The 14,691-nt window shown below is 41.4% G+C and overlaps 1 protein-coding gene across 11 annotated transcripts in view; it reads left to right on the forward strand.

The window, feature by feature from the left end:
• Positions 1 to 14,691, forward strand: part of PLEKHM3 (pleckstrin homology domain containing M3) — a 126,439-nt gene that overhangs the window by 45,969 nt on the left and 65,779 nt on the right. For all 11 annotated transcript variants that reach the window (XR_012650444.1, XR_012650445.1, XM_075028186.1 and 8 more), the window contains exon 6: positions 11,127 to 11,190. Coding sequence is in view for 9 of the 11 variants with exons in the window: in XM_075028186.1 (XP_074884287.1) it covers positions 11,127 to 11,190 (64 nt within the window). In the remaining 2 variants the exon portion in view is untranslated. The remainder of the gene's footprint in view (positions 1 to 11,126; positions 11,191 to 14,691) is intronic.

A 14,691-nucleotide genomic window follows, 5' to 3' on the forward strand; every position in this document is an offset into this window, starting at 1 on the left:
AGCACAGCAGAAGGTGTTTCATATTGAGTTTTCTGTGGTGGAAACTAGTTTTATAAAAAGTGAAATTCTTTTTAGAAGTGCTGTATCTTAGTCTATTCAGCTGCTGCAACATTTTTCCAAGGAACTAAAAATTAACAGTCATCTTAAAACTATCAAGCCACACTTGTAACCTTAAAAAAGTCAAGTTACTTTTGTCATGGATCTCTGAAAGAGATGGGGAGATATCTCTGCCCATGCCATACTGTGAGGTGAGTGGCACCAGGCACAGGCAGCTGACCTGCATCTGTAAGCATTTTTATCCCCCCAAGTTTGTAAGCAAGACAAGACCGCAAATAGGAAAGCCACTGCTTCGGAATTATGAGCTGCTAAAGGGCAAGAAAGCAGATGACATCAGTGACTGTATTTTGAGCGTGGTGTTTTAGGGATGGGGGACCCGAATTCTCTGGGAGGAAGAGGAGGCTGCACTAGCATCTTTATCCCAGGTAAGGAGTGAGGCGGTAATGCTATTTGGTACATAACCTATGTCATTGCTTTGATGAACTACCTAGAACAACTAAGAGAAGGATATAGCAACAGGTTTCTGGAAGGTACTGCTGAGTTCTTGTGTCAGACCCCTGTGTGTTAATATGTGTTTGTGTCTTACTGCTCAGTTCCTATTATTTGATAGGGTAGCTTACAGCAATTTAAAAATTAGGATGATTTTTCTTTTATTCTAGAGGATGGTATTATCTTGCAGAGCTGTTTTGTTATTCAGCTATAACTTTCCTATGCCATCCTCTTCAACTGCAATAAAACTAAAAGGAGAATAAGATTTGTGAAGGCTGCCATTCAGAAAAAATGGCAGAGAAGAAATTATGCTTTCTGATAAATGCTGAAGAAAAGAATGCCCTGATTAAAATAGACAGGAAGAGGCATGAGAGTGAATGGACTTGGGTAAGAGAGTGAAAGAAGAGAGATCAAAGGAGGCCTAAGCAGAGAAATCAATGGACTACAGACAAAGGCATGAAGGAAAGCCAGGAGAAGGAGGAGATTCAAAGAGGGAAGAGATCTCAGGAAATTAAGAGTTAATGAAGAAACCAGGACAAAGAGGGAGCCCAAAACCCTTCCTCCAAAAAGGAGAGATGACAAGTGCTGAGGAAATGCAGAGAGGAGAGAATGGACAAAAATTAACACAGAAATGGGTGCATGGTCTTTTCTTGGGGCGAGGAGGAGAGAGGAAAAAAACTCCCTGTATCAAAGTGAAACACCCAGAATGGCAGAAGGGGAAACAGGGAGATACTCCAAATGCTCCCTTTTCTTATCTTATGTTCCTTCACACTGTCTCCAATTAAAGCTTTCTGTGGTGGAGAGGAGGACCGCAGCCCAAGACAGGTTTGCTTTTTTACTAGAGAAGCATCTCCAGTTTGGTAGGACTTGTTAAAAATGCTGTAAAAGCCACTGAAGGAATGTACAAAATGCACCTTAGAGTTCAGCTCCTTCTTGCTCTGTGAAGTCACTGTTGGGGTGGGTTTGGTGCTCAGTTGGTCCTCCAGATCTCCCCCCTAAGAGGTTTGCAGAAATGGAAAGGAAAAAAAGTTCTTTTCCCAGAAGGAGTTATTCCTTGCTCAAAACTGGTCCCAATGGCTTTGCTTTCTGCATGTAGTATCACAGTGTGCAGACATTCACTATCAATATGATGGCTTTATAGAGCACAGCTGAAAAGTAAACAAAGAAAATATGTGATTTAAATTTCCCTTTGGTTGATCACACGGGCAACTTGCAAGAAAAGGAGGCATTTAAACAATACGGTGAGACAGCATTCCTAAATTTAGTACTGTTTCCTAGTTAGAAATGAAGGGCTGGGGGAGAAAATCCAGTTATCTGTCCTGCTCTGAAAACATTTTTTTTCCTGCTTGGTCTTCACCTTAGTATGTGAATGACTATTAATCACAAGAAAGTGAACACAGCATCTTGAAGACCTGTCAGACCCATATAAACAGACTGAAACAAACTGTTAATATTGCTGTCTAGGGAGAACTAAAAACAGACTGATTAATTGTATTGGCACCTTGCTGCCTTTGGGACACTGATAGAGCCTGCCTTATTAGGGAAAAGCAGATCACTCTGAGGTTTCTTTTATTAATACTATTTGCATTATCATCTTCTTTAAATCTATACCTTGCTCTTGAACCCGGATTGCAAAATGAGGATGGCAATGAAGTTGGAAACTCTTGGTGTCCTCTGGGAAGACAAAACTGTTTACAGTGCTTACAAGTAACTTTTTCTGAAGAATTCCAGATGTCTATAAACCAGGTTAGCTCAGGATCCAGTTGGCTTAAATGTGGAAATGTTATTTATAATGCTTGGTGTGCATAGACAGGTACTTTAGGAACTTTGAAACTTGGCATCTAGCAGAGCACTCAGGGCTGAACCTTACTGTGAACTTTGAAGAAGCAAGTGACTAAGTAGAAAGAAAGGAAAAAAAAAAAAAGGAAGAAAGGAAGCAAAAGAAATCGTAAAAGTAGCTAGAAGGGTCACAATAAAAGTGGTCTTCATCAGTTATAATGATTTGTTCTCACCTATTGGTGCACTGGATTCTAAGCTTTTTTTATATTTGCAAGGGAAAAAAATAAAGGAACTCAGACTTGGCTGGGAGGAGAAATAAGGCCCTCCACTGGTGCATATCAGCAGCATTCCTCTGAGGTTAGCCAGCTGAGACTCTGAACCTGTTGCTGAGCTCCCTGTTTTACAAGGGACGTTGTTATGCCTCGTTTGCTGTGGCTGTCACCTCAGTATTGCAACAGACGTAATTTGTCTCAAATGTCTTTACTCAACAAGTTCTCGCTTGTTTTGGTTGCCTTGCTTTGTGTGGATGCTGTTCAGGCAGAAACATAAAAGACCAAAACCTAGAGCCAACATAGAATTAGTACAAGTGGAGCTGTACAGATCCCACCACCACCTGCAGATTGTGGGATGATGAATGAATGGCACAGGCAAACAAGATGGAGTCAATAAAATTGATAGTTAGGAAAGAGTGAAAATCTCAAGAGTCCATTAAATAATGAGGTTATTCTGTGAAGCTGTGCTGAATGATGCAAGTTTTATTCTGGTTTTGCTTTCTTCCTTTTATCTCTAGACATAAGATATGCTAACAGTGTGTCCGTATGCCACAGCCTCTTTTCCTCTGTTCTTGTCATGGTTGAAGGCTCTTCAGGTCAAGCAACTGTCAGAATGATTTTTTGGGAAGTCTTCAGGCACCTCTATGTCTACTGTAGGGTAGGCTAACCCAGGTCAACTTGGGAGCTCTCTCTGGGCTGTCTGCTCTCTCAGCTATACACCTAAACTTGCAGTTCAGGTGTTGCTAGCCCAGATATTTTAGACAGATGGCAGTGGCACAAGGTAAATGTTCTGCAGCATGTTCCCCTGTACATTAGTGCTCGTTGCAGTGCCCTCACTCTGTAAATAAATCTTCTGAATGGCGATGAGAAACTCTATGGAAAAATTTCCCTCTTTGTACTCATCTCCGTCTGATGCCATTTGTCCATCAGCTCCAGAACAACAATACATCAGTTTTACCCTAGCAAAGCTCCAGTGCTGGATGCATTACTTAGCGTCTTACAGGAAGACCAAATTAGAGCTTGCTGTTGCAGCAGGAGGTTAAAGGTATACCTCCAGTGCCGCAGACATGTGGTCCTGGCTGAGCCTGCCGGTCTGTCAGCACGATGCGAAACAAGCCCAAATTCAGTTATGCTGAACAATAGAGTCCTGTCACTTCCTACAGTGAGGCCTTAGAAATATCGCTTCTGACACAGGAGTAGATTACTTTAAAAATATTTGTGTGGCAATTGGGGAACCTGTCTAAACACATCACAGGAATCCTGAGTGATCTTATGCAATCGCTATACCACCAAATACCTCACGTATGTTAAGCTGGGGCTGTGTCATCTTTCAGACCAAGGACAACAGAAGGTCATTAAGTCATGTCCAGACTGTCAAAGGAGACTGTTTTCTCCATTTTCTTTGCAATGAGCAGGCCATTTGGAGAGTGGAAAATCCCAAAGCAGGAGAACAAAGACACAACTTGTGAAAGCAGGAGACTGCAAAAAGAAAGTTTGAGCAGAAAAGGAACACAAGGATGTGGTTTCATAGCACTCAGGGCTCTGATTTAACGGTAAGACCAGCAGGAGAAAATTTGTTGCATGGGTGATTGGAAAGAGGGCAAGAGATAAAGTCATTCAAAGAGGATATCCAGATATCCTGAGAGGATCCAGTGTTGAGACCAAACAACACCCCAAAGTGAGGAAAGGTGAGAAAATAAATGCAGAGAAGTATGCACGAGCCATTTGTTGTTTTATATAGATCCTGCATGCATGTAGTCATTGCAGTAGCTGAAATAAAGTATGCCTGTTGATGGAGCTCTTGCAAACAGACCACCTCTTTGCTTCAACTGATGTCTTTTTGAAGAAGTAACTGTGCATGCAGGGTCCTTGCAGGTTAACATCTTAAAAAGCATTTGGCTAAAACTGTAGGGGATGGAGTTAAGGTAGACTTCGAGCTTTCATTTCAACTAGGGGTAACAAATGGCTGGAGCAACAAGATGTGTGCCAGAGCAGCCAGGGTGGAGGCAGTACTGCTGTCTGTTCAAGCCAAGGGAAGGTTAAAAGCACAAGCCAATGCTCTACTATGTTAAGTGTCCACCTGAGGAGCATGCCAGGGTATATATGATAAGTTTTCCAGAGGACAGGTGGGTCTTTAAGTTCATGTTAGCATTTTCAGGTCTAGGGGCACACCTGCAACTCCTTGACAAATTGATCAGCAGTATTAGACATCTTTCAAAATGGTAGTTTCCATTCACCTTTTGAGACTAGGTTGCTTTAAAAAAAAGTAATGATTTAAAAAGAATCATAGAATCATTCAGGTTGGAAAAGACCTTCAAGATCATCGAGTCCAACCATCATCCATACCCACTAAAAGAAGTTCCTTTTAGTTGTAGACACCACATCAAATGTGACTTGTGTCATTTTTATCCCTGTGTTTTTATATCAGAACTTCCAGCAGCAAACTGCAAGGGTTCAGAAGTGCCTGACAAAAGCAAGAGAGCATTTTCTTATTCTTCATTTCAAGTTAATTGGGGATCTAAGCTATTTTCATTTCAAAATGAAACTGTGTGCTTCTAATTCTCTGCATCCTGCTTCTAGTAAGAGCGGCACTTGATTACTGAGTTTGATCTGTAGTAATTCTTGTCTTTCACAATGTTACCATAACCTTGCTCAAGTAACCACAGAGGAGAGAGAGTTTTTAGCTGGAAGTTTATATACTGGTTCCGGATCGCTGATGGATGATAAGAGTAACTGTTTTAACATAGGGATGCTTGTGGGCAGTGTGGGCTGAGATATTTAGGAATGGCTATTCCCAGAACACAACCAGAAGAGTGTTCATACCTCCCAAATGTGAAATGGTTCACAAACGCTTTTTTTAGCCAAACCCATAGAATTAGAAAAAAATCATTAATCTGGTATAATACCACAATAATTAAATAAATGAGTGTTTTGTTTTGCTTTAAATTCATTGATTTATTATTACCTCCTGACTTTCAAATCACTGGGTTTTCCAGGGCCCCACTTCTCTAACTTTTTTGGCTGGAAAGTTGGGTTTCTCCTCTCCCAACATACTTCCAGGAGCTGGGATTTTCAAGAAAGTACAAAATCAAAAGCCCGAATAAAACTATAAGAATTAGCAACACTGGAAAAAATCCTGCCTTTCCCCCTCACCTCTGGTGCTGTTCTCTACCTTAAATTAACAGATTCCATGTCAAATGAATTGCAAGAGAAAACCGAGGAAGAGATGTTATTTACCCTGCCACATATATTTGGGATAACTGGCAATTCACTGGTACCCCTCCGTGCTTCTAAAATTGAAGAGTAACTCTGAAAAATGTGAGCTCCCATCAGTGAGATGAGAGCACACGCAGTTAGTTCCTGCCCGTGTGCTACGCACACACCCGCAGCTCTTGGTGGTGCATGCTGCAGGGCCTTCAGAGGTCCTCTTGACCCTCGTCTAGGGGCAGAAAAAATCCGGGAACAGTGGAATCGGCATGTGCTAGCCTGTCAGCTGCTTTAGCTTGCAGCATGGTGCCGTAGCTTAAAAGTACATTGGTGGTGGTGTCAGTTGCGGTGCCAGGGTATGAAGTGTGCTGGCTGAGGAAACGGACTTGGTACCTGCGGTGTTGTGCCAGCTGTGGGTGTAGCAGCTTCCTGCAGAGGGGTGGAGAGGACGTCTGCATGGGGCTGCGTGCTAGACTGGTGCATCTGCGTCTCCCGTGAGTCAGAGCTCAGTCATACGATTCTCAACCTGGTCAAACAAGACGCTCCTGGCTGGCACATGAAAGCGTGGTGCCAGCTTCCCCTCCCACCCTAGGTTTCAACAGGCTTTTTGGTACAAAAGAGACTTGGTTGTGCCCACCTGCCAGCTAACTTAGTTTCTTTTGATTGCGCTGTAAAAAGAAGAGTTCGCTCTGCTTATCACGTTTGTACTTTGCTTATAGTGTCAGGCTTGGGCAGATTAATCAGTTGTAGCTTTAGCAGAGCTGTCAGGGTATTTAACCCACTGGAGAAAAATTACCTAAGCTGATGATAAACAGGCTTTAAATGCAGAGCAATTACTTAGTGCTAACAAAGCACCATGACTACACGCTTTGTCCAAACGCAAAAAGCAAAGTCTTATCAGTGGTTCTGTTTGCAGGACAACACTAAAAGATAACCTTTGTTTGTGCAAATACTTACCTGATAAGATCATCCGAAAGGGAATGGATGAAATTTTTGATTCTATCTTGCCTGAAGGTTATGCTTCAGATTACATAGTATCAAATAAAAAAGAGTAATAATCACAAACTGAGAATGCTCAGTTCTCTCTTTTAGTTGGACCAAAAGTCTCCAATGAGGGGTTTCTTTCCTGCTTGCATTGATTTCTTTTATTTCTAGCACATAACAATAAAGCAATTTAGAGACCTTTAACCAATAGGACTTTGGATTTCATTGTTCACAGGAACTGGCAAAGCTGGGGCGCTGGTTAGCATTGAACTTGGTTTGTTCACTGCAGGCTTAACCCTGACTGGTAGCCAGGGTTTACAGCACAGCAATCCTGTGACTCACAACTGTTCTGTTTTGCATCGATGGTGAAACTAGTCCGGGAGTTTCCAAACTGTGAAAGCTTAGGAGGTGCTTTTAGTGGGATGTGTGCTCCATACCATTTGCCTCTCAAGGGTCACAGGTCACATTCTGAAGCAGCAGAGGTTTGAGTTTTTATTGTGATGAGTCTTAACATCTTGCGTTTGACCTCTGTCTAGCTCACTCCAGTTTTCTTCTGTGTTAAGATTTGACTGAATGCTCTTAATTGACCGACTTAAAAAAAAAAAATCCAGTTCGTTATAGCACACGGATCAAAAGATTTACAAAACTGATGTCTTTTATTTTGCTTTCGAATAACGTACCAGAGATTTCCCATTTGGTGTTTGTAAAGGACCTTTATATCACGGGAAAAATAAAATGCAAGCACGTGTTTTGGTCTTCTTGGATCAAGGCCTTATATTAACCCAAGCATGCTCAAAGCTCCATCTCATGCAGAAAGTAAATACATATTTTCTAGTGAAATGTTTCTAAGTGTATTTATCTTAGCCTGCTCTGTGGTCTTTGTCAGATTTTTTTAGACATGAATGTGATTTTAGGTTGATTTGGATGACATGTAGCACTTTGTCTGGATGCTAATGCAATGGCAGGACGTTTGTGTGAGTCCCATCTTGCCTGCTGTACTCTACTGACTTTGGCTTCCTTTGGCCAATTTCAGTTGCAGCTGACAGAAGGACAGAGATGGCAAAGACGTTATGTTCCAGAGGAAGTGTTTGGGTCGAGAAGCAAGAGGCTCTGAATTAGTCCTGTGTGCCCCCTACTGAAAAAGACTTTATATAAACCGTCACCTCATTAGGCTCAGAGAACCTGTGCAGACAAGCAAGCTGTTGGAAACCAGCTGTCATTCATTTTCTTGCTCATTGGACTACTTGGTCTGTGTAGATTTTCTGCCCCAACTGATTTGCTTGCATTTTATGATGAGGTTTTTTGAAAATGTGTTTGAATTTTATATTCTGGTGCTTCTTATGGGCTTGATCCCCACCCACTAGAGGCTGACAAAACTGGCAATAAACAGACACATTTCTGGGAGGTGGTTCAGGCAGCTGTTGAGCATTGGTTTTTCTTTCCAAATGGGACTAGAGAAGTTTTCTGGAGGAGATCTTAATTGCAGATGTGCAGCACAGCAAGATGTGTTTTTGAAACAGCCGCTCAGCTCACCACAGGTGTTGTGAGGGTGCATCATTTATATTTTATATGATCAGGGACTGAGCTGCCTACTTTTAGGCAATTTCAGTGGTTTCACACCTATGAAGCTGTGCGCTCTCCATCTTTGGTGATGTGGGCAGGTGTATTGAGAACCATGCAGGAACTGGTCCGGTTGCTTCATGAGAAATTTTGTAAATGCTGTTGTACGTATGAGCTCTAGCTGCTCAGCTGTTTTTCTGTGGCCCGCCACAACCAAATTGTGATTTTTCGAGTCAGTAGGAGGACTGCAAATCTGAAGCTGGACCAGCCTTACTTACTGAGGGTTTTCTAATGCCTCGGTTTCCACAGAGTGCCTCTCCCTTGAGTGCCAGGTATATATATGTGTGTGTGTGTGTCTTGCATAAGACTGGGAGGACAGTACCCTCTTTTTTTCCTGGAGATAGATTTGGAAGGGAAGAGGGGTGATGGATGCTGGCTCTGCAGAGCTGCTGCTGCAAACTAACATATCTCAGGGAGGGGACAGGTACAAGGAGAGGATGACTGTCACCAGGGTCTGTGCTGGCTGAGATGCCCCCTGACAAAGGAAGTCCCTCAATCATGAGTTTGCTTTTTATCTGCACACTTTTTATAAGGAGTTAGAACTTGCAGGAAATAAAATGCAGTCCTTGAAGGCAGGGGAACGTGATGTTAGTCATCGATATTAGTCATTGACAGTTTCTGTCTTATGGGCTGTTCAGGCTATTTCCTGAAAAAGGAAATCTTTCATTAGCTAATTATTTTCCTTAGCAGTGCTGTAAGGGCATCAGCAAATAATATAGTTCCTGGCAAAGCTACCACACTGTTTAGCGCCTGCCTGTGTGATCATGGGAGAATGATGGGGAAATTTTAATGAAAGAAATGCTATCAGAGCTGAAAAATACTAATGGCTTCAAAATGCTGTTCAGATTTGACTCCTTAGCAATCAGTTTTAATAAATCCATGTGCAAATGAGGAATCCCAATGTCATACGTTGTCTAATATCTGGATTTTGACTGTTTTCTAGTGGTCTTTGACATTGTGCCAAATGTATTATGAAGGTGTGATGCAGCAGAGCCACTGGAACACATTCACCTCCAGTAGGAGCAATGGTATAGCCTACAGAACTGAAAGGGGAAAATGCAGTATCCCAGTGAGACTGCAGCTGAGAATTAGGTGGGTAGAGCAGACATGCGTGGTGAGTCAGAAGGAGCAAGGGCACAGTCTTGCTTCAGAAGAGTGCTGTAAGACTGGCAGTTCCCAGTTGTCAGTGCCTTGCTTGCAGGACTTCCCCTCCCACCCCAATAAAGCTTAGATTTTTTTCAAAAGTACAAAAGGAGTATGAGACTTCGTACCACTCACCTTAACAGCAGTGAAAAGTCCTAGTCCCTCCAAGACAGCTTTGAAAGCATCGGTTTAAGATAGTCATTTAAGACAACTAATGGAGTAGGATGAACCAAGGTGCTTCCATTATTTCTTAGATTCAGTGTTCTGTGAAAGATTGCAGTTGGTACTGATATCCCTGCTGATCTGTGTTTTAGCTAATTATGTTGTAGCAGCTTCTGAAATCTCTTGAGTTCTGTGTACTTTCTCGTTAGTCTTGTATAATAATCATGTGAGTTCATATCAGCCTTTCAGTATCTTTGGTTTTTTGAACATGTCCAGTGGTCTTTCGGTTCACTGCCATTCAGTTCTATCATTAGAAACCGATCTTTGCCAGAGCTTTGGTTATGCACGTAATAACATCAAGAATTTTGTTTCTGTATTGACTTAAAACTACACCATTGTAATGTAGGAACTGAGTTCACAATTTCTTCTCTAAGCATTTAGCGTAAAATAGTTGCACCTCTTGAGATGCTTGGTTGCTTTTTTTGCAAGAGTGATGTGATTCTTCACTCCCAATGATACCTTAGCATGGTGTTGTATTTGTTCTGCGTGGATGGAAAATAAAGCCGGTCAGCTTGTTGTGTGCATGCTAAGACAGAGATTTTAATTAGATGCACTTCTTCTCTTCCTGACTTTTCCATGGCTGATACATAGGTTTTCATAAACTTTTCTTGCTAACATCCACTTACCTTTACAAGGTTCATTTTTCTGTGTAATGTTACTTTAACCCAGTTTTTCATTTTACCGCAAGTCACTCTAATTAGGACATCTCTTCTCTGTTCAAGTTTCTGTAATTTAGCTTTACTGAACAGGTCTATCAGTGGATAATCAATGGTCTTGCCTGAAACCTTGGTTTATGTAAGGAGAATGTGCCTTTCTCAAGTAATTATAAAGTCTATACCAATACATATATTTCTGTATGCAAAAGGGAATTAATATCAATCAACTTTATGGTGGAAGAACAGTATCTGCGTGACATTTTTCCCAATATAGTTATTTCGGTTACAAAACCATAAATCACATCTGAAACTAACTGTTACAGTTTTCTAGCAGACCAGGAATCTTGTGCTAAAAACTGTAAGAAATACTTTTAATGTGTAGTTTGAGTTATTTGTTTTTATATCTGGGTTAATTGTTTAAAAAACACCTGTGCTCAGGATGAGCTTTCAATGGCTGTAAATGTCACGGCACATCCTTACCTGATAGTTGGAGAATGACACTGGCACAGCACTTATTGTGGAATTGTGCCCATGAGGAATGCTATAAAAGTAGTTGGTGCTTACAGGGTGACATAATTCCAGTTTCTGACAAGCGCTCTCTCTAGCATCATTGTTCTGCAGTCTTTTGGTGGGGAGAGGAAATCTTTTGAGTTTCCCAGTCACCAAGGCATGACACATCCATTTTTATCTATTCCAGGATCTTTCCCAGGGAGTATCTTCTCCAGCAAATCCATCTTTATTCTCTCGCAGACCTTCAGCAGGTAAGTTTCTTCGACTAATTCTACCTGTTACACACCAAGCCTGTTCTCATTTTCAGTGCTAGTTATACATTCCCCCTTCTAGCTGATCATAGCATAAATACCTTTACTTCCAAGCCATCTCTGTGGTATATAGTCTAATATAAAAATGAGTTAACAGGGGAATTGGTTAGGGATGAGAGAGAGAGAAAGCCTAGAGCGTCAGTGTTGAAATGGGGCTAGAAAGAGGCTGCTGAAGAAAACTGTAGTCTGCAAAGAGAACTTTGCTGTGAGAAATTTTTCATCTCATCATTGAAGGCTTATCTAAGGCTCAGCCTACGGGGTGACAAGTAGGATTTATTTCTTTGCTTGAAAGAATAGTTATTCAGGAATTTATGAGTTTGTACAGTCCCTAGTGCAACATGCTTATTTACAAAGTCTGCTGGGCATTACCACAAGAAGGGAAAAAATAAATATTAAAAAAAACAACACAAAAACCTTAGCAAACCTGCTACACAAAGTTAAGCCATACAGTGTTACTATGACAGACGTGACTGCAGAAGAGCTAATGTGCCAGCAAAACGTCTTTGCATTGGTATCGATTGAACTAAGTAAACACCTTACAGTACATCTGCCTGAACAGCAGAATTTTATTGTGTACCAGATTAAACAAGAAGAATTTGGCAAAAAGCTGAAAAGAGAGGATAGGGAATCTAAGGTGAATGTGCTGCAGTGCTCAGATGCACAATGGAGGAAGCAATGAGGTAAGACAAGCTAGCTGACCTGGGCACATCTGTGTTCACACTCTAATGCCGTTGCCAGTGATATGTAATACATATTATTTTAAGCTTCTTCCACTGGTGTTTCCCTTGTCTAGTGGTGACTTTTCTGCAGGGTAACAGGTAGCATAGTCAGTTCTGGATGTTCAGTTGACACATTTAAGTTGAAGGAGTTCAGATGCCCTTCAGAGCTGGAGACTACAGAACTACAGAAAATATGTGTTTTGTTGGCCGGTGAAGTCCCAGGGTGGAAATGATTCCATATATAAAATAAAAAGGCCAGTCATCTGAGGTCTAAAACTGTTTCCATATCTTTTCAGCATGTTTTGCTTTCTCCTCTTTAATAATCAAGCCATGAAAAAGCAAGCTACTTAACTTCAGAGCTGCAGTCTCCCTGGTGGGCCTGTCTATTAGCCCCCAGTGCTTTGTAAGCTGCTTAATCAGTTCCTAACATTGGTAGTAGATGTTTTAGAAGCAATCAGCAGCTTATCAAGCACCCTGTGGGAGGGAGGGAGGGTAGAAGTCACAATTCATCCATTGATTTAGCAGTTCCCTTTAGCATGTCTCTTTGTGTTTGTATTTGCAAGACACCTTCTCTTCCCCTGAGGGCCCCAGCCCCAAACTTATCATATTTAGAGGCAATATAATTTGATTACCATTTCTGCTGGGGTGGGTTAAATTGCATTTACCTTTTAATCTAGCTATACCCTTGTTTTCAGCCTGGAGAGGATTTTCCACATTTCAGAGGCTTCAAGTTTGAAGTTGGATTGCTTGTTTTTGTCAAAGTGGAACTGGAGTGGAAAGGGGAGGAGGGCCCCATTGAGAAAATGAATCCAACAGCCAGAGAAACACTAATACCCTTACAGCCCCTGCTTCCTCCCTGGTTTGCCCCTTACCGCTGCTTTCTCCCGATTGCTCATAATTTTCTACTGACCTGCAGTTTGGGTGGGTTTTAATCCTAAAAGTTTCTCCTCCTTTTGATTCCTCTGCTGCCTATTTCCTCATATCCATGGGCTGCTTTTGCACTGTATCCTGCTGTCATGTAGATTGCATGTGTTTGGGGAATTAACTAAAAGGTTTATTAAAGATTAATGGAAAGATAAGGCATGGTGAGTGAATTAGAAAAGCAGAGAGGGGTAATCTGCAGATATAAGCAACCTTTACCCTGGTTAGTCCCAGCTCAATTCTGATTTGTTTCCTAGCCAAGTTCTCTTTAAAGATCCTAGAAAACATGGGTTGTTTCCTACCAAGCAGCTGAGTTTCAAATATGTGGTATGAGGATCTGTTCTTAGGTGCAAAAAAGTTGAAATGCCTGTTTGCCAGTAGGTGAAGCAGCATATAATACTATTCTAAAATGCAATCCAATTTAAAATCTCTTTCCAAGCTTACCAGAGCTCCATGCTTAGACCTTATGGATGTGGCAGAGTACATAACTTGAGCTATCTGATGGTCTGGGGATTATTGTCACTTGGATCCTTTTGGACAGGGCTCTGCTGGGGAAGACCTTAACTGTGAGGTTAAAAGTAAGGTGGAAAAAAATTGAAAAAAAATGTCCTTAATTTTGGAAACTCACCAAATCCTGGTGAGGTAGTGGTTTTGCTAGTACTTTACTCATTAACAAATGTTTATAGTACATATGTGAGTAGGCCTGACCTTTAACCAGAGAGGCAGCAAGTGATGGTCTTTATTTGTATGTGCATGTTTATTTAAAATAAACACAAACACACACATGCACCCCGGCAAGGTTTCACTGCAGACCGGAGCCCCAGGGACTACATTAAAGTTTACAGCAAGTCTATCTATGGGCATTCCCATGGGGTTTTCTTAGAATCCTCTTGTCATTGTTGGAGGTGTTAGCAGGCGAGATAACTAATTAGGTGCATTCAGATTTAACAAGCAGAAACACAAAGCATGACAGCTTGCTTATTCTGCCCCATTGGCTACACTTTCCTTTCCAACCCTCCTCGGTGTCATCTGCCCAGAGAGTAGTCTGCCCTGCGTCACCCATAACACCACTGCATCTGTTAGCCAGTTTATCCAGGGCTATTAAAGCTTTCAAGAGGGAGACCTCCAGTTGTTAGGAAGCAAGTATTCACTCCTGAAATTGATGGTTTTAGCAGACATAGTACAGTGGAAAAATTGATTACTCTTATTTATGTGCAGTGTAGTCCCTGATGGTGCAGTCACAGTCCAGGGTAGCTTCACCCTAAACCTAGTGGTGGTGTGAACTCTGTTCTCCGCTGACATTACTAATGGACGTATCACTGGTTTTGTGGACATGTGGACATAGTTCATGCAAGCTGGAGTTAAAAACTATCCATTCATTTTGTGTGACTAGGGGGCTGCTTTTGGTGAGACTAACAGTTTTTACACCGTTATACATTGATTTGGACAGAAGCTGACTCAGACAAGACTCTTGTATTTCTTGGGAAAAGTGATTCTTGCTACTTACATTAGACTGCATATTAACAGGAGCTTTTAAAGCAAAAGACTTGAAGTGGCTATTGTGACAGTTCAAAATTCAGGTGCTTAATCCACACAGAGAGTTAACTAATGACTTGCCTCTTTTTTATGTTAAATAGCAAGATATACACGTATACAAATATTATTGCAGTGATGGTCTTTGCTGTGCAAACACTCTTAGTCATGGCAATTATTTCATCCTGGTTATACTATGGCCAAAAGATATGGTAATATAAAAAGGATCCACTGTAACAGCAAAATGACTGGATGTCAAGGAAGGAAA

Source organism: Buteo buteo, chromosome 5 (genome assembly GCF_964188355.1).
Source record: "Buteo buteo chromosome 5, bButBut1.hap1.1, whole genome shotgun sequence".
NCBI lineage: Eukaryota > Metazoa > Chordata > Aves > Accipitriformes > Accipitridae > Buteo > Buteo buteo.